The sequence below is a fragment of the Contarinia nasturtii genome, unplaced genomic scaffold (assembly GCF_009176525.2).
Source record: "Contarinia nasturtii isolate CC-2019 unplaced genomic scaffold, AAFC_CNas_1.1 Cnas_scaffold_630, whole genome shotgun sequence".
Lineage (NCBI taxonomy): Eukaryota > Metazoa > Arthropoda > Insecta > Diptera > Cecidomyiidae > Contarinia > Contarinia nasturtii.
The window spans coordinates 2,407,242-2,433,747 of NW_022197981.1; the positions used below are offsets into that span (position 1 = coordinate 2,407,242).

Genomic DNA, 26,506 nt, shown 5'->3' on the forward strand with positions numbered 1-26,506 from the left:
ATGAGAAAGAAAGAGAAAAAAGTATTTCTTTCTTTCCTATTTTTTTTGAATTCCATATCGGCATGGCGAATGCAAAGCTTTTGTTATGTTCTCGTTACTTTTTTTTGTTGTTGTATTTAACTTGTGCATGTTAACATGTAAGTGATTGTAGGTTTTCTTAATGCGAAATGCCTTTGCGATTTTCAAAATAGAGTTGAATTGTATAATCTATTTCTATGAGTTTCTTTCTATTTCATAAAAAAATAGCCAGTAATGTGCTGAAAGTGGAAAATATATGCAAAAAAAACTCCATAAATGCTTCGTTATAGTAGAATTAGATCGTGGACTGAGCGGAAAATATATATATATAAAACAAACTAAATAAAAAGTGCAAAAACAATAATGATCGCAGTTATGGGAAAGCTTTAGTGCTTCAATCCAATAATGGAAAATCGGATCGAGTCAAGTGTTTTTAGCTTGTCGACAAAAAAATAAAATAAAAACCACGCCTACACACTCATACAAATTTTATGCTAAATGTGCATGTCTGCTTGCCGTTTGCACCATACATTCATTCATTATGCAACATATATTATAACAAGATCGAATTTCCTGTTACCGCTGACAAGAATCAAACCGTAATAACGTTCAGACTCAATATGGATGGCCGAATTAATTTTGTGATCGATGAGCACTCATATTATGAGTAATCAGACATCAACCGTCAAAACTGAAACACTGCTGGCATTTCATTAGGATCGCAATACAATTTGCATGTGAATATGTTTTCTGTTTTCTTTCTCCCTCGTCCTCTAGCTCTCTCTCTCTCTCTCTCTCTCTCTCTTTCTCTCTCTACGTCTTGCTATCGTTGTATATACTTTGGGTGGTTGGACTGAGGTTTGGTGCTATTGGGTGCTATATATTTATATGACATATGCTGACTTTTGATGGAAAATACTGCTTACATCTCGCATTTTAATGGGTAATTCCATTACACGCGTTGTCACGGCAGCAGCCGTACCAAAAATAGCGTGGAACAAACCCCATATACATTTTGATTATATGATTGTCCGAGAATGAATGTGAGTCTTCTCCTGAGAGTTTATTGAAATGTAACACCGCCATACAAAAAATGCTGACTGTCAGAAATTTTTGTATGGCGGTGCTACATTTCAATAAACTCTCAGGAGAAGACTCACATTCATTCTCGAACATTCATATTCAAATGTGCAAGGGAAAAGAACGAATGCCAAATGTCATGAAATTCTTATGTATAAGCGCACATTATTTTAAGGACATGAGCACAACAAATACAGACTTATAAGTGGCGACCAAACGAACGAACGACGATTATCGAAATACGATCTGCTTAATACGTTTGACCTGTATTTGTTGAAAGGAGAGAAAAAAACACACCGTATATACAACAAACACAAAAGAACCAAAGGTAAACTAATTTAGGCCGAACGTAATTATTTTTTATGCTCGGATACATCAGCTTAGAAAGCTCTTTGGTGCAATTCAACACCAATTTTTTCTGCACGAAACCATTAGCCACTTAGTTAGTCTATCTCAAGTCATTTACACACACACAAAATAAACACTTTGAGTTATTGTTTTTTTTTCTCATTTATTCTTTCATAGTTCATTTCGATTATTCATTTTTATGATTATTGTGATGATTTACAATTGTTTGCTTATTTTTTCTCTCACTCGTACATATTACTCTAATAAAAACTTATCTAATACGTTTTTCTCGTCATCAACTATTTCCAACCGAAAAAATGATGTTAGTGATGTAATCACAATAATGTTTTGTTTAACGCCATTAAAACTATTATATAAATTTTATAATTTATAATATTTGCGTATTTTTTTACACTAGAAATTGTTTTCTATAAGAAACTTATCAAGAATAACTAAATTCGACAAATAAAAAATAATGAAAAAAAAAAAATACACATTTTTATGGAAATGAATGAAAATGAATTGTCGATTTGTTAAAAAATGGCTATAAATCTATTTGGTGTATGTGTGCGTGTGTGTGAGTGAGTGTAAACTTCAGTATTGTTTAGTATGTACGTGGAACGCTGAATAGTCCAGATCGACCGTGTTCATCAACGGCTCGCACAGCGAAATGATACTTTTGACCTAGAGATGAATGACAATTGGAAAATAATGAAAATTAATGAACAATATAATCGAAAAAATAAATATATTTATGGAAAAGAAAGAATGATTCGCTACCCTCTTGGAATTGTGTAAGCGTAACGGCCATTGGAAGTAGCATCGCTTTGACATCGCCTACATGTCGCCTGTAATATTGAAATGCACATTATTTAACTTAATTACTTGCACAACAACTAATCAAAATGAAACGAAAAAAAACCGAATGGTTACCATGTTTCTGTTGATGGTGCATTTGATGTTTCTTGATACGCATAAATTTGATAGCTAACTATATTGGCATGATCCTTTGTTTGCTCCATGTTCCACGAAATCACGATGCCAGACGAATTATTGTTGATTCGAATGATTGGACGTGGTGGGATTCGTTTCCAAGTTGGTTCACCGGGCGGATTGTATGGATATGGTAATGGAGCTGGATGACGGTGTCGAGCAGCAGCCGCCTTGCGCTGCTGCTGTTGCTGTTGCTGTGTTTGCTGTTGTTGTTGTGCCACATTTTGGGTTGGACTAGGTGTTGATACTACTCTATTTATAGTCGTTGCTGCTTGTAATGTTTGTTGAGCCGATACAGGTTTTGGTGCTGAAATTGTTACGATAAATTAGCATACATCTCTTTTTTTTAAATTTATTTCGTGTGCGAAACAAAATAAAAAAAAAACGTTTTTTTTTAAATTACCTATATTTGGTAATTTTCTTTGAGCGGCAACGGCCGCACTGTTGATTTGCTGCCGAACATTTTGCTGACTTGCTGCCTGTGCAGCAAGGGATGCATTTCGAATCGTTTGTTGTGTTGTTACTAGTTGTCGTGGAGCTTGTTGCTGTTGAACGACTGGCCGATTTCGGATATTCAATGCAACCAATGCCGGTGGATTAACTTGCTGTTGTACTCTTTTTGGTTGAGGTTTTGCATCATCTTCATCCGTTAAATCAATCGTATTACTGTTTGCCGCCATCAAATTTTGACGAACTTGAATGTAACCACTGCAATGATAAACAAGAAACGATACAATTGATCTAATCGATCAAATTGAGTGTATGAAGAAAATTACCTTGGTCCACCACGTTGTGGTGCTGTTGCAGCAATTGCATTCGTTGAAACTTTGTTGATTGTTGTCATCTGTTGTTGTGGTGGTTGTGTGGCAATATTTTGATTAACAACAACATATTGCCGTTGATTTGGACTGATCTTCTTTACAATCATCTGTGGACCGCGTTGATTTTCTTGCGTTGGTAAGATCGTTACATTTCCCACTCGACTGAAAGAATTTACATAAAAATTGGAAAAAGTTCGGATAATACCATTTTTTTTCTTATTGCTACTCACTTTGTGACTGGCAAAATTTTTCGTTGAGGTGACACCTGGACGATATGTGGTTGTACATTGTTTGATTGTACTATTCGCCTTTGCACTGTTAAATAAAATTTGAATCATTATAGAGCCGAAAAAAGAAAATCGATATGACTTTCTCTTTATAAAAATGATGTTTATTTTACCTGTGGTAACAACACGGGGTTGCGGTTGATCTTGTGAAATCTGTCGTCCGGCTATTTGACGTACGGGTTGCCTTTGAATGATTTGTTTGTTTGGTGGCGCATGTACGACTTTGTGTTGAACGGCAGTTGTACTATTTGGTGTGGCCCGATTCGCCATTTGTGATGCCAACATGGTGGTTCTTTGCACTGTTTTCGTTTGAGCTTGCGCATTGGCTGCTGTCTCTTTGTTCGCAGTTTTTTGTAAGCATACTTGCAAACCAACCGCACGTGTAATTTTAATCGGCCCAATGATATTTTGATTTTTCGACTCGAGATCCTTTTTGAGTCTGGCATATACCATTTCCAAATCACGATATTGTTTGTTAATTTCTTGAAGTTTTGTGCGTGATACCTGAATAGCTTGCTCTTGGGCTTCGGTCTTTTTCTTCAATTCACTGTATTCAGATTTGTGAACGATGGCCTCGGCAATCTTTTCCAAAACGAATTCCTCCAGATTTTTGCGGCTCATTTTGATGAAATCTTTTTTGAATTTTTCACCAAATTCCAGGATTAATTTTCGCTTAACGCTTTCATCTAGTTTTGGTTTCAAATCGATTTTCGATTCAGCTGTCAACAAAGTTTTGAGATTTGATTTTGATTCAGCCTTTTCTACGGTCGGTTTCTCAACGATAGACATTTTTCTTGTTTCATCTTCTTCTTTCTCGTTGGCCGGCTCAATTGGTGTTGATATTTCATCAGTTTGCATCTCCGTCTTCGATTTTGACTCACCATCTATTTTGATTTCATCAATTTTTGTTTCTACGACTTTAACTTGCTCTTCAACGCTTAAAATTTCTTCCGGCAAATCCGATTTAAGTTTCTTTCGATTTTCACTATCGCAATCGATCTCAATTGGGCTGGCTGGTCGTTTAATTGACTTTGCACTTGACTCTAGCTGTGGTTCAGATTCTTTTGTTTCAGTTGGTTCGATTATAACTATGTCATCATCGTCATCAATTGTTGGCTCAACAGCCGGTTCTTCTTTTGGTGTCTCGCTCGTTTGATCAACTTTTGATGTTGTTTCTTCGAATTTTTCCGCTACATTTGCTTCAATATTTTCTCTGACCGTTTCTTCAGTCTTTTCAATTTCGGCCATCAATTCATTTGTAATAGAGGACTCATTGTCAGTTGTTTCTAATCGGGCTCGTTTGGGCGGTGGCTCATCATTTTCAGTTTTGGTTGTATCAACAATCCACTCATCATCGTCATCATCGATGGCAACCACACTTCCAATTGATTTACTTGCACTCGAATCTTGTTGATCAACGGAATCTGTCATTATAATCGAATCTTTATTCGATTCATAGTTCGATTCCATTTTTTCGGTATGTTCGTTGTCGGCAATTTTACTGTCGCTGAAACCATCTCTAGCATCGGTCGAATTTTCATCCTTTAATTCGATGATCTGATTGCTATCATAATTTTCAATTGGCATAAAATCGTCTCGGAACGATGTTGACGACTCACCATGTTCTGCACTAATCGGCGAAACATCCATCGCTTCAAGTAAATTGTTCTCTTTACTATCTTGGTTTTCAATTAAATCACCAGTATTTTCAGCAGATGCGTCTGTTTTTGGTGGTATCGACATCTCTGTCACGGGCTTTGGTGAATCAACAATTTCGGTAATTTTTTCATTCTCCTCTTCCAAATGCTTGGAATGTTTTCCGTCTTCTAATTGCTTCGAATCATTGCTCTCTTCTTTCTTACATTCGTTTCTATTCTCTTCGATCACATCATTTTCAGCTGAATCGCCTACTTCTGTTTGTTTCGATAACGGCACATTTGAACTTTTTTCTTCGTTTGCATCTGATGTCTTCAGTAAATCAAACAAATCGACTGGTTCTTCATTTTTCTTTTCCGTTTCTTCGATTTTCTCTTCAACTCGTTCCTTTGTTGCCACTTGGTCAGAGACATCGTTTTCCACATCGGTGTCATCTGATAATTCTGTCGTTTCATTTGATGAATTCAGACATGTGACACTGTCATCACTGGTATTTTTGCTATCAGTACAAATTAAACTCGAATTTTGGCACTCTTCTTTCAAAAGTTCCAACTCTGAATACATCGGCCCATCGACATCATCGGCCAAATTTTCATTGTAACTTGGCGATTTTAACAATAAATCTTCATCGATTGTTTCCATACAATTTTCATCGGAAGTTTTTGGTTCGGTGCATACGTCTGTGATTGTTGCGGCGCTTACGTCTGTAACTGGTGCGTCATTTGCTTCAACCATTGGTGCGTCATTTGCTTCAACCATTGGTTCGACATTTGGAGCGATTGGTTCGACGTTTGCTTCAGCGATTGGTTTTACATTTACATCGGTGTTTAGTTTACTCACCTCCGATTCCACATTTTCCTCGGCCGGTTTTTCAGCTGGCGGCAATTCAGGGCAATTCTCTGAAATCGTTTCACTGATATCTAATTTATCGTTGTTTTGACAGTTCCAATCGAAGATTTGGTCGATATCTATGTCACCATCGCCAGCATCAATATCACCATTTGGTATCGGCATATCAATGTTACTTGTATCATCCAAGAGCAAATCTCCATTACACAACACCTCTTGTAGGTCGGCTGATTTATCTGTTTCGTCAGCATTATTTGTGACGATTTCTTCATCGCTTACGGCATCCAATTCAGTTGAATTTAAACTACCCATTTTAGCTTCATTGATTTTCTCACTAGGAACTATATTATCGTCAGCAATTCCATTTACTTTGTCTGAAATGATCGGGTCCTTCTCATCTAAATTGCCTTCAATCGAATTCTCTGTCAATATTTTCTCACTTTCGTCAAATGTACTTGACTTTTTGGCTGTTATCTCTGCATTTCCATCTGAATCATTTTTCACACACTCTGATGATTTTTCCGGTAGACCATTTGGAATTTTCTCATTTTCATCGGCAATATCATCAACTAGAATAAAATTTTTCAAAAAAAAGAAACATTTAATAATAATGTCAAATTGGAACGCAGATAAAATTATCAATTTACCACTTTTGGGTGGTAGATTCTCAATATCTTCGACCATATCTAGGGCATCACAAAAATCGTCATCGGGCATGGCAATGGAAGCAGATTCACTGTCTGAATAAGCTAAATTATCCATTGGTTCATCATCAATAAAATTTGCATCAGCGACGTCAGGCATTGATTCGATTTTTTCATTAAGGCCCGTCGCCAAAATCGAAGTGTCTTTGATATCAACCATTTGTGTTATAACCGCCTTCTCATACCGCTTTCAACGGCTCCCTGTGGAAAACTCTGCAAAAAAAACGATTTTTGAAATTAATTCATTTTGATTCACACCAAAAAAAATCATAATTTTGAAAAAAAAAAAACAGTTTTTCAATTTTGAATTCGTATCAGTCAATAAAACACGGTTCATCACATAAAATTGACTATCAAACTAAACATAACCTCAAAATCAACAATAACAAGCCTCAATTTGGTTGCGGTGTACAATGAATGTTTTTATTAATGTTGTTTGTATTTTTGAAACATAAATAAACTAATATAAACTGTATATATATTTTTTTATTTACATGTAAGATCAGAACATTTTCGGATAAATTAAAAAAAAACAATATTTTCCCACTTTTATTGAAAAATTAAAGTTCATTCAACTTTTTTTCTATTTTTTTTTTTACGAAATCGAAAATATATTGAAAAGTTAATAAAAAAAATTACATTTGAATAAACACCGGAAAATAGTTCATAATTTCGATTTCCAATAATAACGTGTATACGATACTCTATTTAACATTTGAAATACAACTGCAATTACTAAACCATTCATACATGTATTCCTTTTGTGCATTTATTCGAATTGAATATTCTCACCCAATGCAAATATATATGTATATAATCATATATTACATCGTTCACACACATAAACTTACTCTCATAGAATGTGTATGTTGCACCGTAAATGTTTTGTGTTTACAGTAGTTTCGAAAAAATGTATGCTGACTCCTCTTTTTTATCAACTGCACATGTTTCAACAGATACCGATAAATTTAATAAGAAAAAAAATATTTAAAAAAAATTGTTGGTGACAGCGTCTGCATGTTAAGCCTTTTGTACTAATAAGAGACAAACATTTCTGTCATTTATTCATTCTCTGTGTATTGATTTTACTGTGTGTTTCTCTTGTTCGGTTGAAAAGTTGTAGCGAAATGGCGCTGTAGTCGACTCTTTGCTTAATCCCCACATTTGTCTCAAAGTCTTACCAAATTTTTGTTTTTATAAACACTCAACAATCTAAAGGCCTACCAAACAATACGAACTATGAGTCCGCATCTACGTAGTACTAGTCCATACTTTGAAGTTATATTCACAATGAATATCAATTTAGATCCCAATACAATGTAAACACATTTATACTTTGAGAATGGAATTTGGCTTTTTTTGTTTTCATTTTAAAGGAGTCTTGCATTTTTGACAGATTGAATTTTATATTTTTTGTATATAGCATTTGGAAGCCGTATGAAACGGAATCTATACCGTAGTCGAATGGCCGACTGGGGAATGTTCAAATCTAGGTGCTTTTTATCCAGATGAATCTATAAGTCATGCAGTAAACATATGCGTTCTATGTTTGTACAATGAAAAAAAGTTTGGACCGATGGTTTCAATGTGTGTGTATGTTTTTTTGTCAGCGAACATTTTCATTTGAACATTTGATGTAAAGATGTTTTTTTTTTTTTGATTTCTGAGATTCTTCTTTTTTGGTAATTCGAAATTGAAATTTTCATTCTAAATAATCACTGTAAACGTCATATGGCAACACTCATGTAGGTGGCGTTGATGCAAAATTCTCTTTAGTATTTATTGATTTAGCGGCATTCAAATTTTCATAAAAATTTCATCCTTACCTTAAAATCTAAGGTTGATGGTAGAAATGAATAAAAAGCAACCAAAATTTCAAGAGACGATAAAGTGATCGGAATTTACAGTAAACAGAGATCGCATTGAAATTGGATGCGAACGGTACATTGTAATAGAATTGATTAAAAAGCAGAACAGTCGTGCGTATACATGAGTATCGGTTCGCTGTACGATATTTGCTCAGAAACCTGATTGGGCGACAATTGTTTTTTTTCTTCTCTTTTCTCTCTTTCTGCTTCATTCGTATGCACACACAACATGGGTATAGCTACGGCAGCGCGTACCCAAAGTTGAACATTTTATTATAGTTTAAACGTATGTGCATATTGTAATGTTTCGATAAGCTATTGCGTTCACATTGTATACCCCTCGTTTGACTACAAGTGTACATACATATGCTACTTAACTCTCAAACGCAACACATGAACGCTTGTATCTTACTTTGTCTTCTCTTTTTTTTAATTCAAACGTTGCTGCTTTTGATTTTGTTTGCATTTATCAACTAACTATGCCGTCAATTCGAAATACGAAATGTTCCAACATTCTGATCACATCAGAATCAAATTAATTGACAAATGAAAAATATAAAATTCTTCTAGTTTTTCTATTTTAAGCTGACAAAATTTTCGGATTTGCATAAATTAATTTAAGAAAATCGATTTTTCTTCATTTGGAAATCTTTGCCTTAATCACAAAAACAAATTTGAATCCGAAAAAATGATAAATTATTTATTTTAGTCGAATAATGTTCGGCGCCAGAACATCCGTTCAATTCTACTACGTATTTTCGATTTATCCCTTATCATTTAAGCAAACAAAAAAAATGTACAGTTTACCATGTATACTAACAAAAAAAAGTTTGGCTTAAACTCTAGGGTCAATAAATGGGTCGAAATTATTCTCTAAACAGAAAATTGGGTTCGGCATGTTGGTAGCACTGTATAAAGTACACCACATCTCCGTAAAAAATGAATTGTTATTTTTGTCAAACATCGAATTAAAAATGCAAGAAAATGAGTAAATAATTCATCAAAATCCAAAACTTACATATGTGCGTGTATGAATGTTTTGATGACAAAAATAAAATTCAGTCAAGTCAGTTCAATTTGCCGTATACAATTTTTTATAAACAATGTGTTAACACTTTTGACTGAGCCGAGCAGCACGAATTGTTTAAAAATACATGAATTCTTCAGAAATCACAAAACTACACTATACACGCCTGACAAACAGTTTGGGTGAATAGCCGAGTCAGCACACGTACAATACGTGCTCACACACACATATGCAACCATCTACACGCATTTTTGTACAAACATTAGGCGAACGAAACACTCTAAAGTACTCCGGCTGCAAGGTAATACGGTGTATGTGTGAGCCGAACATAACCGACGACATAAAACGAAAATACATTTTCCATGAAATACTCCCAAGCCTGGTGGGATGTCAAAAATTTAAGATTTTTTTCCCTTTTACCATAATGTATTGAGAATTATATGGAAAATAAGCTTCAAATGATCAGAGATGCCTGTGTCCCAAAAAATATGTAAACAAAAAAAAAGTTGACTTTGAATTTTCTGGAAATGATCTGAGCAAATGCATAAAAGACATATACTATATTTTGACTATAATTGAGTATGTACTCAATTTCCATTGGAAGGGAACTTAGTCTCCCATTATTTAGACCTCTATGAGCAGGGTCACTGACGTCACGCTTTATACATTCAGCACAATAAATAAATATCATCGCTTCAAATAGTAGATAACTTGACGATTGTGAGAATAAAGTATCCCAGTAATCACCAAACCCACAAATTTTATTGTATGCAATTAGATTAGAAGAAAAAAAATAAACATGATAAAATTTAACCAATAGAATGAAACATGTTGTAAAACATCTTTTCAAAATAAAATGATCATATATCTCATTTTATAGATTTGCATAGAACTTATAGAAGAAGAAGATGTGACAATAATAAATAACCATTTTGAAGTCAAAATGGCGTCAAGGTTATTGAACACTTTGAAAAGAGTGCCTGTCCTGCTTCAAAATGAACTAATATTGCTGCTACTACTACTACTGCGGTCACATTTACAGTCTATATGGTACAAAATATGCACGTTTCGGTTGAGTATCGACGGTGATGCGCGCTCACATATACTCAATGACGTACATTCTAAGCTATTACAATTGCTTTCCCGTTTTTTCATATGCAATAGTATAGCGCGCGCGACAGAGATAAAAACAAATTACATTTACAATACTTTTTAATGCGCATTTTATACTTTATGGATTAAATTTCATTTTTATTTTTGTAAAATGATGGATGTCATGAAAGTTTGCAGGTTATACAAAAAACAGTACTTCATTGTATTGAATGAAGTTCCAATTATTTACATCTTTATCAAAGTAATTTCGATTTCGAATTTTTTGCTTATCGGGGCAAATTTTGCTTATAAGCAACTTTTATCAATACTACAAATTCAAATGTAAAATATTTCTACATTTGGATCGTCTAAATGTTTTGATTGATTAACGTAGTTGAGTATTCAATTATGTTGATTTTATAAAATTTGTTGATAAGGCTGTTTTGAGGTTATGTTGTTGGAACTTTTCAATTTTTTTCTATTGACTATTCTGAATAATATAAATGTGTTATTATTATAATCAACCAAAATTAAAAATATTCGGGAAATTTTGAAAAGCATTCGTCAGATCTATTATCAAAATTAAATTTTTGTTTACTAATTTTTTTTTTTTGGTATATATATCATTATCGATTGAGATTGAAAAATCATAAATAGATACAATAAAAAAAGTGCTTTGAATTGCAATCCCAAAGTATTTCATACGAAACCTACATTAAGCTACAAGGGGACGTCCTCCAAAATATTATCAAATCTTTTGAATATAAATAATAAAAAGCTTTTAAGATTTTACAAATTACTCTGTTTTCGATTTGTTGAATTTGAATTAATTTCATTCATCTTTATTGTTGCGAATGTGTTTTAAGTACTAAATAATAATAATTCAATTTGTATATTTACCTGGGGGTTGCGACCTTTTTTAATTACCCTTTTTTCTATGACTCTGAGAAATAATATCTATTTTTTTTATTTTATCTCCAAACAACGTTCGGTTTCTTTCAACAAAGGTTCAAGTTTTATATTTTAGATTCGAGAGAAAAGAGGAGGTTTAACATAACTTTGATGTCGTATGGAATTAATACATTTAACTTGTGCATGGCGACTGTCACAACATTGCGATATGACATAGACTCTTTAATATATACAGTACTTTGTTATGTATTATAGTATCGAAAGCAATGACAGGAAAGAAAAAACAAAGTGAGTAAAAGTCATGTGACGAACAAATATAATAGGAAAAAAGGAAAATAGACTTTCTGTTAAGAGAGATTCTTTTTCATAAAAAATGTATTTACATAATGTTTTATTAGAAAAATAATGTTCGACCTATATTAAGGTGATTAACCCCTACATGAATGAGTCTATTTTCGACTTTCCATATTTTTCATTATAAGAAGATGAAATACATTTTATCACATCAAAAATGAGGATTTTTTTGATTCAATTTCATTTTTTTTTTTAAATAATTATAGTTAATCATTAGATTTGTATAAATATTTAGAAAAATAAAAATGTATCTTTATAAAAATGTTCATTGCATCCGGTAGATGGCAAGTAGTATATATGTGACGATAATTTGTATCAGTTGGCTGTCACTTCTGAAAGAGATCGCTTGTAAATAATAGAAAAAAACGACTTGTTTTTCTTGAAACTCGAATCTTGTACTGTTTCATTTGTTTTTATTTAATTTTTTGGTAACATTTCTTATCACTTATATAAATGTGTGCGATAAATTACATAAATAGCTATGGAATTTATTTTACATTTTTTTTAAATGTAAATTTGACACATTTCAATTGATAATATAAACCATTATATAGACATGAATACTGATTTCTTTTATATCAGACAGATGTTTGTGTATATTTTGGAAATAGTTTTCATTGGCTTAATAAACTTTTGTACATTTTTTAGTCGTGTGAAATGGCGGTGAGAATGTACAATACAAAACGGAAAATGCGAATGATATCCTCATACAGTACAAGTGTTCCAAAGATGTAGTCCTCTTCATTCAATCGATATTTATGTTGGCCACCAATAATCATTTGCGTATCGTCTATTTCAAATGAATTCCAATCAGTTAAATATTTTTTTTCCTTTTATTTTTATTTCAACAGAATTTGCTATCCAACAAAAAATAACTTACGAATCAATATAGCGGCGATCACCGGCAAGGAAAAGCATTATAAAATCAGTCCAAAAATATAATTACGCGTAAATATGAAAATAATTGCGCCAACAATAATCATCAAAATTGCAATCCAAATTACACCGTAGAATTTTGTGAAATCGTATTTTGTTTGTGCGGCAAATATCGTCAGTCCAATGACCATCACAGCAGTCATACCCATCGCAATAACAATCTAAAAACAAATTTTTCAAATTATTTTTAGAATTTATGTTAAACACTTGGTGAGACATAACATAACCAATTCTAAAAACATAACCAATTCTGGATCATATCTTGTTGATATGAAACCCAAGCATATGCCTTGGCCGATTGTGATCAATCCCAATAGTATCAAATTGAGCGGATATTTTCGACCAACAAATTCACAACAAATTATTGCTGTCATCAATACAAATAGAATGATGCATCCGACCAGGAGAATCCACGGATTTCGAAAAAGAAATCGTTGTATGCCATCATGGAAGCTCATCAATAATACCATACCAAATGTAATTATCAATTGAATCTGAAATCAAATCAAATTGTTTGTCATTTTATGTGTCGTTTGTCATTGACGTCATTTACGGATAATAGACTGTAAACTTTGCGAATAAAATTCCGTCGAATGGTCTTGTCATTGAATGAAAATCCTTTTGGTTGCTGTGAACTTTCAATGGCCACTTCAAAATGCTGTGGTGGTGGCGGAATTGTTCCGTATAATTCATAATATGGTTGGTAAATTTGCGGTGGCACAAAGTTTTGTGGAAGAAATTATTCCTGTTGTGATGGCGGACAGTTGACCACCAGGTGAGGTTGGATGCCTTGTTGAGTTGGATAATTTTGTGAGGGCTGTGTAGGATATCCCGGATATTCCTCCTGCGATGGTGGATATGCATTTTGAGCTAAATCAAAGTTCAAAAGAAATTTTAATGGCCGACTCATAAGTTATGTTGCTTAATAAAATAGATAAAATATCGCTTTTTCAACGAACTTTATTTTGTTTTTGTTGACAAATTTGAAACAATTATTAACACTCAATTTATCGATAATGCACTGAGTTTTTTTTCTGCACTCGGAAAAATCTTTGACGAAGAATATGCGTAATGCTCAAGGATAAAATGCACTTTATTGTTGCATTTAGTGCATGACAACGAATCATATACATACACATTTTGATAATGCACATTCTATATACTATATTAGAAATGATGGACAACGGTAAAATGCGTTTGAATTTTATAGCTTTTTAAACAAACAAGCAAAAATTTAAATTTTTCAAATTAAAATAAACAAAAAAAAAAAAAATAGAAAAACAAAACGAGAACTGATACTAATTCAATCAATAGATGGCGGTTGATGTTCAAGCACTGCTTAAACTTGTAAAGCACCAAACCCGATATATCTTATAAGCACATCGTTTTAAGAATATGTTTCGTTATTGCGTACGCGTTAGGTTTGCAAAATTGGATTTTTCGTTCATATTGAAGAGTCTTACAAGATTTTGAACATTCGCTCAAAATTTTGTAAAATGTATGTAATATAATAAATGGTATAATTTACGTTTTCTTTCATAACAAGTAATTTTAATATTTTATTTTGAATCATTTGAAATAATAGTATTGTCAATGTTAAGATCAGATGTAAAATAAGTAATATTTCATGAATTTTGGTATATATTTTCATTTTTGGAATCCATTTTTAAGATTTAAACTTCTTAAGTATCTTGAGAAGGCGTAGTATATTATGAAATACGTGAACTATATCAATATATAAGATTAGAGTTGCTAGAATATGCTCATCTGGACTCAATTTATATTTGTGTTCTCCGCTCGTAATCAATTGTATGTCACCTGCCGATAAAAGATTTTGATAATTCGTATTTTATTTTTCAAATCTCGATATCAACGAATTCAAACTTACGAATCAAATAAACAGAAAAGAGTGTGGCCCCTACACAGCACAGAAATATATGGAAAATATCCTTACGGATTATAATCCCTAAGAACAAACCAATGATGAACACCAATAATGCACCATACAAATTGTATTGTGTGAAATCCCATTTGGTCTGTTTGGCAAAGATATACAATCCCAAGACTGTAATTGCCGTCAAACCAATCGCAGTCAATAGCTACAGGAATAAAATAAAAAAAAATACTTTTATTTTTTCTACCACATAGAGTATTAATTCTTACTATGTCTGACTCGCTGGCTGCAGTTAAATAACTGAGGAAAGTTGCTAGAGCTACTGTAATTATGACCAAGCAAATCAAATTAGTGGGATGAGTGCGTCGAAACCGCTCATTGTAAGCAATAGCTATCAATGTGCCGAACAGTACAATAAGCGAAACCCAGCAAATCCATCCATTTGATTTCATAAAACTTTTCACTCCATCGCTAAGACACGGAAGTAATACCAAACTAAACGTGAACACCAATTGTATCTGCAATAAGAGGAAGGTCAATTTAATCTTTGTTTACTGATTCACAGTTTTTTAGAAGCAATGTTTACCGATAATAGAGTGAACACTTTTCGCACGAATTTCCGTCGAATTGTATCATCGTTGAAATCGAAACCTTTCACACCTTCTGGATCGACTTGTGAATTTTGTGCATTTTGATTCGTTGGAGACAACGATGATTGACAATTGGACGACTCAAATGTTGGTTGTTCCATTTGTGCTGACTTATTTTGTTGATAATTTGAAGCCGCCAATGATGAACCATTTACCAATCCAGGATGATCCATTGTTTGTGCATTTTCCGCTGATGGATTATAGTCTTGAGCTAATTTGATATAAGTAAAAAGATGAGAAATGACACAAGTTTTATGTTCTTCTACTGTGTTTTCTAAATTTTCACTTACATTCCATATCTTTTTGAATTAAGTTTTTTTGAACTAAAACAACGTACGAAACGAAATTGATTCAGTTTATTGTGTCGAGCCTATCACATTTATGATACTGTAAAAGTGGAGAATACTCAAATAGTTTCGCTAAAGATTTATCTATAGTGGCCGGTAGGATAGACTTGTTGGCGCCGATTGAATCATCATATAGTCAATGAGAATGTGCGCAAGACAGACTATAGTCTACTACGTTTTTCATTATCGGATAAGATGCTTCTTTTCAATATGCAGCTATTTGGCGATGTTCTTAAGATAAATAAACTTTATTTTACCAAAAATTGACATTAGTTAATACCTACTGATTTTATCAGAGAAAAAAATACCAGTGACAATTTTAATGACAACAAAAAATATTTGGTATATACAGAAACTCCAATAAAATAAGCAATTTATTTTATTTACAAAAATATTTATTTGCTTAAAAAACGCTCAATTATCCTTATAATCCATGTCAATAACATTTTCCATACGAATCGAATGATAGCGTTTGATTTTTTCGCCAAAAAATTTGAACAATTCAATGGCAACCAATGCATCTTTTGCCGCATACAAAATTTGTGCTTCACTAAAAATTTCATCATTCCAGGATCCGATTTTAATGCGACTTTTTGGCGTAGTGATTCGTTTTTTATTCGTTTGTTCATTTTTCGCTCTTTCGTTATGTTAAAAAAAACACACACTTTTTTAACTCTGATTATTCAAAGTGCAGTCTCGTAATCTGGCGGTTCGGTTGATTTGCGACAAATCAAGTTTTATTATCAGGTAGACATAGAGAACGAACAATAAACAAAATTTAATACAAAAACATTTTAAGAGACTAAAAAAAATCACCATCTGGTACGGCATTGTCCGTAATAAGTCGCATTATTGCAATTGGCGTCTCATTGTGGTCTCTGCGTCCTTGTCCGATTGTCCGAATTAAAACACATTCCTCCGGAACTAGATGTAAAAAAGTGGACAGTTCAGAAATCATAACTTGTGAATATATATATTTTTTAATATACCGGTAGGAAATCTTGATGGATCGAAACATGTTGAAAGTCGGTATTTCGCCAAATGGCACTGATGCCCGGTTTTTGTTCAACCACTATTTTTGCCAAGATCCTTCGGACAATCAGTACAATCATATTCGAAGTACACTGGATCTACGTTACGCGGCGCATATAGCCAATTGTTATGATGGCACACACATGGAATAGACGAACAACATTGTGTTTGTTGCGAAATTAAATTCCGAATTAAAGTTTAAATTTTATCTAAATCACAAACAAATCGAATTCAATAAAAATTGACAATGTCATTGGTATGTATACTTAAATTTTTTCAAAAAATATTCATTTCATATATAGTTAATTGTAGAAAAAAAACAAAACCTAACCTAAAATTTAATCATTTATTGCTTTAGGTACAGTACGGCAAAATGGAAGGCCAAAGATGGAAGGCCAAAGATGGAAGGCCAAAGATGGTAATTCCGGTGAAAATGAACAGAAGTTGCCGCCACGATTCTTCACCGTACCAACTGGTCGTGAAAATTCCACACTTTTCATAGAAAATCTGCCAGTCCGTTGGACTGACGGCGATTTCGGGCGCTTTGTTGAATGGATCGTAGTGAATGGTATACGTTTGAGAGTGGTCAAAGCCCGGAAGTCGAACACACGGAACTTCGGTTTCGTGTGTTTTGTGTCTGATGAGGAAGCAAATGCCGCTTATCAACATTTAGATGGTACGATCGTTGGCAAAAACGGTGTATTGTGAAACTGCTGTCGCAAATTAAAAGAAATAGATTTTTTGGGTGCCGAAACACATTTGAATTTAGAAGCAATCATATGTCGACATATACACATAAATTGTTTGATTGATTTGAAGCGTATCAAATGTTCGTTGAACCGATTTTAATGCGACTTTTTGATGACCAAATCCTTGCATTGTCACCCATTCGCAATCAAAACCAAGCACTTTATATTCTTCACAATGCCTGCATTGTTTTATTAAAAACAAAAAGAATCAAATATTTTGAAAAATCGTCATTTTTAAAAAATACTAAAAAATTCTAACGTACGATTTGAGCTCTCTAATTGCATATCGGCATTCTTCAATATTGTTGACCACATAGATTTGAGAATTTCTTGGAAATGAACGCGGAGAAATGATTCGAAATGGAATCGATTGTGGTTTTTCTTCCCCTTGATTTGCATTTGCCAATATCGGTTGATTTTGATGCGGATTAGCAAAAAATGATTCATATAATTTGTAACAGCCATATGCCGCACCATCTCTAGCACCAATCGCAACAGCAGCTCCCACTGTGGATGCAGTGTCATTTTTTTTTACTTCGACGACTTATATTTTTAAATGAAATAATGCGCAAATTCCTTGATTGAGGCACCTGAATTTGATTTGATATAAAAAAATACGCAGAGCAACAAAGAAATGTCAAAGCAACAAGTTATTGATAATGTGAACCAATTGACATGTAAACAAAGATAAAAAAAGCACCAACTACATCTGACTTTGTTTACGTACGAAACCAATTTTAATTCAGATATTATAAAAGGAGATATTCACAAAAGCCGGCGCATACATTCACACAGTCAATGGATATTACGTAGACTGTACTTAAGAATGTGAAGTATCATTCGTACAACTTAATAATCGTAATCAAATAAACTTTAATAAATCGATTTCAATGAAATGCAACAAATTGTAAGAAAAAGTAATGTTTTTTATGATAAAAAATATATAAAAATATATTCGAACACATTCAGTAATTTATAAAAGTCTCTTATATTATTCATTTTGTTTTTGTTCAGTTTTTTGATCGCTTAGGCTTTTTTCATACATTATCATGCCCTTTGGATGACTGAAATGCTTATCATAAAAGCAAGAAATGGTATAATACGTGATGCAATGTTGAAAACTTGAGTAATAAAGAAATAATTTGTATCCGATGATTGCATCGAGTGCGGCATATTCTATTTGCCTCTGACTTAAAATTTCAAGTTCCCAATTGGAGCATTGTACCCTCTTATTTTTCGAAAGTTCATAGAATAGATGATCCTTGGCCATTGCAGCAAGTCCGCCGGGTCTTAAGCCGCACATTGCAGCCATATATCGTAAATCAAGTGTACTCCAAACGCGCATTTGATAGTCTTTGTTCAAAAAAACCCCATCCGATCTGGATTCAATGCCAACTTTTAATATCTTTGGATTGGCAAGAATTTCCTAATGCAAAGTAACATTAAATAGCGCATATATTTTGGAACGTGTGTTATGCCAACTATGTATAGTTACATCGAGCTCTGCAGGGATCCTTTCGATAATACACAAACGAATGAGTATGCAAAGTCCATATTGAGATGCCAATTGAAGTAGTGCGACCGGCTTACGTCCGCTTTTTTTCCTCCAAGTGATTTTCCATTCAGCATCAATGCCAAGTACATCATATTCTTTTAATTGTCTAAAATATAACCGAATCAAAGATATTTAACATTCAATCAAAGCTTCAACGTAAAACCCAAGATAATAACCTACGAATTCAGTTCTATTACTGCCTCTCTACATTCTTTGTAAGTATTTACCAAAAGAACTGTATGATCGGCAAGTAAATTTTGTGCTGGAGTTATCGTCTCCGGTCGATATTCATTCGGTCGATGGCAATAAGGATTCGTATACTTAAATGGCGTTTGAGAATCGCATTGTATTTTTGTGGATAGATCATCATCTCCTTTTCCAATAGAAGACATCGAAACTTTATCACTTTTATAGAACAAAAACTGTTTACGCAACTCTTTCAACTTACCCAATGGTAACTAAAATTAGTTTGACACAAGAAATGTCAATATTAAGACATGCATTTCATCAGCAGTACTCAGTAAAAAAAAAATACTTCGAAACAGTTGCATAGCCAGATCGAGAGACATTTATTTTAAAAAACACTATCAAATAATCAAAATCGGTAAAAATATTTAAAACTATTTTTTTTGCATATACTTCCACCAAAAATGTTAGAAAACTATTTTTTTCATCGACGTTTCTCAAAAGTGTCGCACATGATCATTCGATTTAGCATGTAAACAAATATGTTATAAACAAAACAATAATCTACAGCTGTTTTTGTTTATTTACTTCGATGGTATGGTTGTCAATATACAATATTTTATTCACACCAATTCAATTGCGCATATTGATGTATATATTCACAAATACTGTGAGATTAAGTAGAGCAATGCATGATATACTTAAGATCATTAAGTTTCCTTCATGACACTTTGTGATCATAAATTATCTTTTCTTGGCCTTAGAGCATTTTCGGTTAAAATATTGATACTGAAATTACTGAAACTCATTCAGGAAAACTTTGATTGAAAAAAATGAGAAAAATGAGAAGATAAACTTAAAGTTGTACAATATTTATTCATCAGCAAACACTTTTAAAATATTTATATGTTTTAAGATTTAGTTGTAGCATATTTTGTTTGTTGTGAAAAAAGTTCAAACCGTATTTTCATTTAATCAAGCTCTTAACACTTTTTTATATGTTGGCAAAAACAATATTGTGACTTTTTCTCAAGAGATATTTTGAATTTTTCTACATTTGAATGGGGTAGAATAAAAACTACTTCTCGAAAAATGTTTTTTTTTGTTCACTTTTATTAAACAAAAAAAATTTGGTTCACTTCAATTGGACAAAAAAAATTGGTTCACTTTTTATTGAAATTTTTTTCAGGTTTCGTTTTCAAATTCCTATTGTTCGAGAAGAAGTTTTTATTCTACCCCATATATACAATGACTATTAATATAGAAGATTCGAGAATTTCATGCGATGAAGATGGCGATGATACATTTTAAGTTATTCGATTGAGGGGTGTAACTATTTCGATTTGTGATTTTACTTGAACATTTTTATTGATAACATTCAAACTAAAAATTTCGTTTATCAAACTAATTAATAAAATTTATAATTTTTGTCCAAAATATAATTCCAAAATAAAATGTAAATGCTTTTTAGACATCAATATCAGCGTAAGTATTTTGAAAGATTAGTTGAAATAGTTTACATGATCAAAAGAAAATATTTCACGGTTTACAATTGACAGTCAAATTTAAAGAGTATAACAATTGTCACCAACTAGGTCAGTGCGAGACAAAGTCAAGCATCGAATTCCATTCATTTGATTGACAAGCTCGAGTGTTTGACTTCATGATGGATATTTGAATTTGAAGAAGAAGTATCACTACCGATAAAAAACATATATACACTTAAATAGCATTTTGCCATTTATACACTATTATAGAAATGAATCAAACTATTGATATAATTCAGAGATGAGCTGTTGTTGGAATTACAAATTTTTTGCTTGCTCTCTAAAGTTTATCACTTGATAATATGATTCATTTTGACACCTGTGTTTGCTAAGAGTATGTATTAAGGACGTAAATTGTAGCAAGCTGTTTATTAAGTACCCCTCTCAATTTTTGATAAACTAATAATTATTAAAAAAATATAAAAAAAAAATCAATAAAACATCCAAGTGTGATCAATTATTTATAATCGCAAACATCAGGTTTCAAAATATATCATTGATAAGAGAATATTTCATTTGATATGTACTATGAGGAACATTTAAAGCGAGTCGCATTTTAATTTGTTAACAGTTAACTTCGCTTTGTGATTTTGACTGATTTATTTAACACGTATTCCATTTATAAAAAAATAATGTCAAAGATAATCTGCTCATTATTATTCTGTTCTATTTTTCTGTTATCCATCAATGGACAGAACTATACTGAAAAGTATCGCCTTCAGGTTCATTATTCCATACAATCAGCCTGGATGAATGATCCAAATGGATTAATCTATGCTGATGGATATTATCACCTATTTTTTCAATACAATCCAGCTGAGACGACATTCGGTATGATCTATTGGGGACACGCAAGATCAATCGATCTGATACACTGGGAGAATTTACCGATTGCAATATACCCATACGAAAAAGGTATGATATTCAGTGGATGTTGCGTCATTGATAAGAACAACGTTACTGGTTTTGGTTCACATTTACCGGGACAAACTGAACAGCCACTCATCGCTATATACTCACTTCATAATGCCACCAGTAATTCACAAGATCAAGGATTATCGTATTCACATGATCGAGGTTTGACATGGAAGTATTACGACGACAATCCAATCATTCCAAATCCAGGAATTTCAAATGATTTTCGTGATCCAAATATTATAGAACGATATGGAAAATTCTATATGGTTTTGTCGGTGTTTGAGCAAATATCATTTTATAGCAGCGATAATTTGATCAAATGGGATTACATCAGTCAATTTGGTATGGATCCAGAGGAAGGTGACAGAGATGGTGTGTGGGAATGTCCGGCCCTATTTACATTGAAAGATGAACAAAACAACGAACATGATATACTAATTGTTTCAGAAAATATACCCAAACGAGGCAGTGCCATGCAATATTTTATCGGACTATTTAATGAAACACATTACAATACGTATGATAAATCAAGAGTTTTATGGCTCGAATATGGTTTTGACAATTTTGCTGCAGTACCATATCACAACGATCCTTTCGGCCGATTGATTATAATTGGATATATGAGTAATTGGAATTATGCAGAAGATATACCAACATCAACATGGCGTGGTCAATTGACAATTCCACGTCAATTAGGACTTAAAACTATTGATGGAAATCTTTACCTTATTCAACATCCAGTTGATGAATTTTACAGCCTCGTTGATCGGTCCCGACAATGGTCACTGTCAACACCGTACTACATCTTCAGCAATGAATACATCAATTTAACATCACAAATGACATTCAGTACCGGACCAATGTTTACATTGGATTATGATATAAACATTGAAAATGTATTAAACGGCGATATCGCTTTAAAGTTCAGCAATAATCATGGCGAATCCGTTTTATTTCATTACAATGTGAGCAGCGACACTTATGTATTCGATCGTCAGAACTCTGGAAATGTTACATTTAATCCAGAATTTATTAATCGAATTCCGAAAGCCAAAAGAATTAATACGGGCAATCGGCTTTGGGGACACATTGTTTTGGACACTTCAGCGATTGAAATCTTTGCTGACGATGGTATACTGGTATTCACTGCACTTTTTTTCCCAACCGAGCCGTTCGAAAATGTTGAACTAATCTTTAGTTCTGAAGACACCGAAAAAACAGTGACCGTGGAAAAACTAAGCGTATCAGCTCTAAACAGCATTTGGACGTAACAAGCAATAAAATTAGTAGATAATAAAGATTTATCTTCTGTGAAATTAATAGAGGCTCGATTATGGAATTTACAACAAAAAATTTCACAGATAAAAAAGGGCAAACTCCAGTGTATTCAACAAATTTGTCTATTGCAATATATAAATAAAATTTCGTCATCATAATAATTACAATGAGTTTTTAACATAACAAAAAATGTGCATCTTTTCTTTTGAGTTAAAAGAGACACTTGAAAGTGATTGATTCATTTCATCAAATTGTAAGAGTCTTCTGATTGTTATCATGAAGAATTAAAGATTTAAATGTGAAGAAATTACTACAAATCATAACAATTTTGTTTATCAATATACTATGAAATCAGGTGATTAAATGAGGTTTTGATTCACCGTCCTTGACAGTCTAGTCAAACCATTCAATTTTGCTGAAGATTTTTTTTCATTTGAAGCACCAAAAAATATCATTCTGCAACTCATTGATTAAACGCAACCAGACAATATATTGTACAGTTAGGTGAACTGATATGACAGTACGTTAGCCAGCTAAATGGGTCAAAACAATAGAAGTTATTGTTATAATGATCAATCACTTCTACTAAAACAATAGAACGTACTGTCAGCTCAGTTGACCAGTTAGTTCAATATATTGTCTGAACGCCACTCACCCAAGGCTATACTTATTATTTATAATCGTAACATCAGAATACATTCCTAACATACATTGTTAATGATAACAGACTTTTCTACTTGAACTGCATTGTGATGATTATGCATATATAAAGCGATCCTCATTTCAAATTTGAAAAATCATTTCATTCGATCTACACAAACAGTTGATTTTGAGTTGAAGTTTGAATTTTAATTTTTTAATCTTCAAAATGACAAGCATTATCATCACCTCGTTAATCATTTGTTCTATTTTCCTGCTGCCAATCAATGGACAAAATTATACCGAAAAATACCGCCTTCAGCTTCATTATTCCGTACCATCGGGCTGGATGAACGATCCAAATGGATTAATCTACGCTGACGGATATTATAATCTATACTTCCAGTATGATCCCAATTCCATGGCAGAAGATTTGAGGCCGCATTGGGGACACGCAAAATCAACCGATCTGATACACTGGGAGAATTTACCGATTGCAATATATCCATACGAAAAAGGAACGATATACAGTGGATGTTGCGTTTTAGATGAGAACAATGTTACCGGATTCGGTTCGCATTTACCCGGACAAGCTGAAGAGCCACTCATTGCCATATACTCACTTCATAACGTCACAACCGATTCACAAACTCAAGGATTATCGTATTCACTTGATCAAGGTTTGACGTGGACATATTATGATGACAATCCAATCATTCCAAATCCAGGCCTAGAACATTTTCGTGATCCAAACATTTTTAAACGATACGGAAAATTCTATATGATTCTGGCTGTTTTCGATCGGGTTTCATTTTATGTTAGTGAAAATTTGATAAAATGGGAACACTTCAGTGATTTTGGGGAAGGCGACAAAAATGGTATATGGGAATGTCCAGCCCTATTTACATTGAAAGATGAACAAAACAACGAACATGATGTACTAATTGTTTCCGAGTATATATATGGTGGTACACCAAAAATTGGCGGTGTAACTCAATATTTTATCGGACAATTTAATGGAACACAATTCAATACGTACAATCAATCAAGACAATTGTGGCTTGAAAATGGCCAGGACAATTATGCTGCAGTACCATATCACAACGATCCTCTTGGTCGGAATGCCATTTTAATTGGATGGATGTCAAATTGGAAATATGCACAAACGACACCAACATCAACGTGGCGGGGTCAATTGACAATTCCACGTGAACTAGGACTGAAAACTGTTGATGGCAATCTTTACCTTATTCAACATCCAGTTGATGAATTTTACAGTCTCATTGATCGGTCACGGCAATGGTCACTGTCAACACCGTACTATATGTTCGGCAATCAAAGCATCAATTTAACATCACAAATGACATTCAAAACTGGATCAATGTTTACACTGGATTATGATATAAACATTGAAAATATTGAAAATGGCGAGATTGGCTTGAAATTCAGCAATAATCTTGGCGAATTCGTTCTATTCCGTTACAATGGGAGCAGCGACGGTTATGTATTTGATCGTCAGAACTCTGGAAATGTTACATTTAGCCCAAATTTTGCCAATCGAATTTCAAAGGCCAAACGAATTAATACGGACAATCGACTTTGGGGACACATTGTTTTGGACACTTCAGCGATTGAAATATTTGCCGACGATGGTTTGAATGTATTTACTGCACTATTTTTCCCAACCGAACCGTTCGAAAATATTGAATTGATCTTTGATGCTGAAGACACCGAAAAAACAATGACCGTGGGAAAACTAAGCGTATCAGCTCTAAACAGCATTTGGATTTAATTAACAATAGGATAGTAGATTAGGTTTCTGTAATGTTCAAAATATGATATGATAATGTATTATAACCTTATACTAAAGAAAACTACTAGTATACTAAAAAATAATTCTTCGTCGTAAACCCAAATGGGATGATTTAAGTTTTAATAGAAAAAACAAGATATTTGAATAGTGTCGTAATAAAATGTTCTAAATTATGATAATAATAATAACAATAAATGAATTGGCGTAAATATCTAATTGATCGTTGAAATATTTTTGTCCGTTACTTCCGTATAAAATCAAGTATTCGATTTTGTATTGATATTATTATCTATTTTGCGTAGTTTGTTGATAAGATGTTCGGTTTTAAATTTATGATGAAATAAAAGTTGATTTTACATAGGCTGAGGAAGAGGCGTAGATGTCTTTTCGAGAGGCCATTCTTATTATATAATTTTATCAATTCAATCAGTTATCAATTATCAATTATGTTGTTCGCTTTGACTTCAAAGAATACACTTGAAATTGAATGATTCAATTGACTTTCAGCAAATTACTTTCTTCGATAATAACAATAATATTTGTTATGATTACATAAAAAAAAACACTTGAAATTCTCGTATAATGCAACGTACTGCATCGTTGATATATTTTGACCTGATCGCATATTTTTGGAAAATGTTCCGGCATTCAGTTTTGACACAATGAAGAATGTGCATGTTTTGAATAAATACTTACAATTGAATAAATCAAGAGATCAGCAGCAAAGAAAATCAAGCTTTTATTTTATCAATCGAAAATAATCATGCAATCGCTTTGAAACTCAACCATACAATGCATGCAACATGAACATTGACATTTTTCGGTGGAGGAATTATGCATAGCGGCAAATGGAGAGACTCAGTTATTGTTTTATATAATAATAAAAGTAAAAAAATAATATAATGTTAAATACTGTATTTAATTGTTTTCGTCGTTGAATTTTTTGTTGTAAT

At 32.9% G+C, this 26,506-nt stretch overlaps 5 protein-coding genes and 3 long non-coding RNA genes across 12 annotated transcripts; 3 read left to right on the forward strand and 5 right to left on the reverse strand.

Annotated features, from left to right (window-relative positions):
- Window positions 1-1,652: 1,652 nt before the first annotated feature.
- LOC116340319 (activating transcription factor 7-interacting protein 1) lies at window positions 1,653-11,811 on the reverse strand. Of its 3 annotated transcripts, none has more exons than XM_031766757.1 (9): window positions 11,644-11,811; window positions 6,700-6,969; window positions 3,661-6,621; window positions 3,491-3,575; window positions 3,216-3,422; window positions 2,843-3,147; window positions 2,380-2,746; window positions 2,227-2,294; window positions 1,653-2,130 (listed from the first exon to the last, which is right to left on the reverse strand). In XM_031766757.1, the coding sequence occupies exons 2-9, from the start codon at window positions 6,914-6,916 to the stop codon at window positions 2,051-2,053; spliced, it is 4,290 nt and encodes a 1,429-aa protein (XP_031622617.1). In that variant the 5' UTR covers window positions 6,917-6,969; window positions 11,644-11,811; the 3' UTR covers window positions 1,653-2,050. The 3 variants fall into 3 exon arrangements, with proteins under 3 accessions (XP_031622617.1, XP_031622615.1, XP_031622616.1); XM_031766755.1 differs by lacking the exon at window positions 11,644-11,811 and adding an exon at window positions 9,643-9,813; XM_031766756.1 differs by lacking the exon at window positions 11,644-11,811 and adding an exon at window positions 7,608-7,825.
- Window positions 11,812-12,333: 522 nt separating this feature from the next.
- On the forward strand, window positions 12,334-13,903 carry LOC116340322. The gene is made up of 2 exons (XR_004201067.1): window positions 12,334-12,437; window positions 12,658-13,903. It is a non-coding gene; the product is annotated as an uncharacterized LOC116340322 (long non-coding RNA).
- Window positions 12,479-14,155, reverse strand: LOC116340323. The gene is made up of 4 exons (XR_004201068.1): window positions 13,905-14,155; window positions 13,499-13,815; window positions 12,890-13,439; window positions 12,479-12,799 (listed from the first exon to the last, which is right to left on the reverse strand). It is a non-coding gene; the product is annotated as an uncharacterized LOC116340323 (long non-coding RNA).
- A 451-nt stretch (window positions 14,156-14,606) lies between these two features.
- Window positions 14,607-15,942, reverse strand: LOC116340246 (protein lifeguard 1-like). Its single transcript, XM_031766626.1, has 5 exons — window positions 15,780-15,942; window positions 15,426-15,700; window positions 15,109-15,357; window positions 14,834-15,044; window positions 14,607-14,763 (listed from the first exon to the last, which is right to left on the reverse strand). Exons 1-5 carry the CDS (start codon window positions 15,784-15,786, stop codon window positions 14,612-14,614), a joined length of 894 nt encoding a protein of 297 aa, XP_031622486.1. The 5' UTR covers window positions 15,787-15,942; the 3' UTR covers window positions 14,607-14,611.
- A 367-nt stretch (window positions 15,943-16,309) lies between these two features.
- Window positions 16,310-18,384, reverse strand: LOC116340161. Of its 2 annotated transcripts, none has more exons than XR_004201059.1 (5): window positions 17,881-18,384; window positions 17,200-17,796; window positions 16,826-16,966; window positions 16,653-16,760; window positions 16,310-16,539 (listed from the first exon to the last, which is right to left on the reverse strand). It is a non-coding gene; the product is annotated as an uncharacterized LOC116340161 (long non-coding RNA). The 2 variants fall into 2 exon arrangements; XR_004201058.1 differs by having other exon boundaries at window positions 16,826-17,077.
- Window positions 18,385-18,606: 222 nt separating this feature from the next.
- Window positions 18,607-19,740, reverse strand: LOC116340263 (exonuclease 3'-5' domain-containing protein 2-like). Of its 2 annotated transcripts, XM_031766663.1 has the most exons (4): window positions 19,621-19,740; window positions 19,353-19,569; window positions 19,113-19,278; window positions 18,607-19,043 (listed from the first exon to the last, which is right to left on the reverse strand). In XM_031766663.1, exons 2-4 carry the CDS (start codon window positions 19,562-19,564, stop codon window positions 18,609-18,611), a joined length of 813 nt encoding a protein of 270 aa, XP_031622523.1. In that variant the 5' UTR covers window positions 19,565-19,569; window positions 19,621-19,740; the 3' UTR covers window positions 18,607-18,608. The 2 variants fall into 2 exon arrangements, with proteins under 2 accessions (XP_031622523.1, XP_031622522.1); XM_031766662.1 differs by having other exon boundaries at window positions 19,353-19,740.
- A 1,914-nt stretch (window positions 19,741-21,654) lies between these two features.
- Window positions 21,655-23,094, forward strand: LOC116340311 (levanase-like). The gene has a single exon (XM_031766747.1). The coding sequence runs from the start codon at window positions 21,655-21,657 to the stop codon at window positions 23,092-23,094; it is 1,440 nt and encodes a 479-aa protein (XP_031622607.1).
- Window positions 23,095-23,969: 875 nt separating this feature from the next.
- Window positions 23,970-25,532, forward strand: LOC116340312 (levanase-like). The gene has a single exon (XM_031766748.1). The coding sequence runs from the start codon at window positions 23,970-23,972 to the stop codon at window positions 25,530-25,532; it is 1,563 nt and encodes a 520-aa protein (XP_031622608.1).
- Window positions 25,533-26,506: the final 974 nt, after the last annotated feature.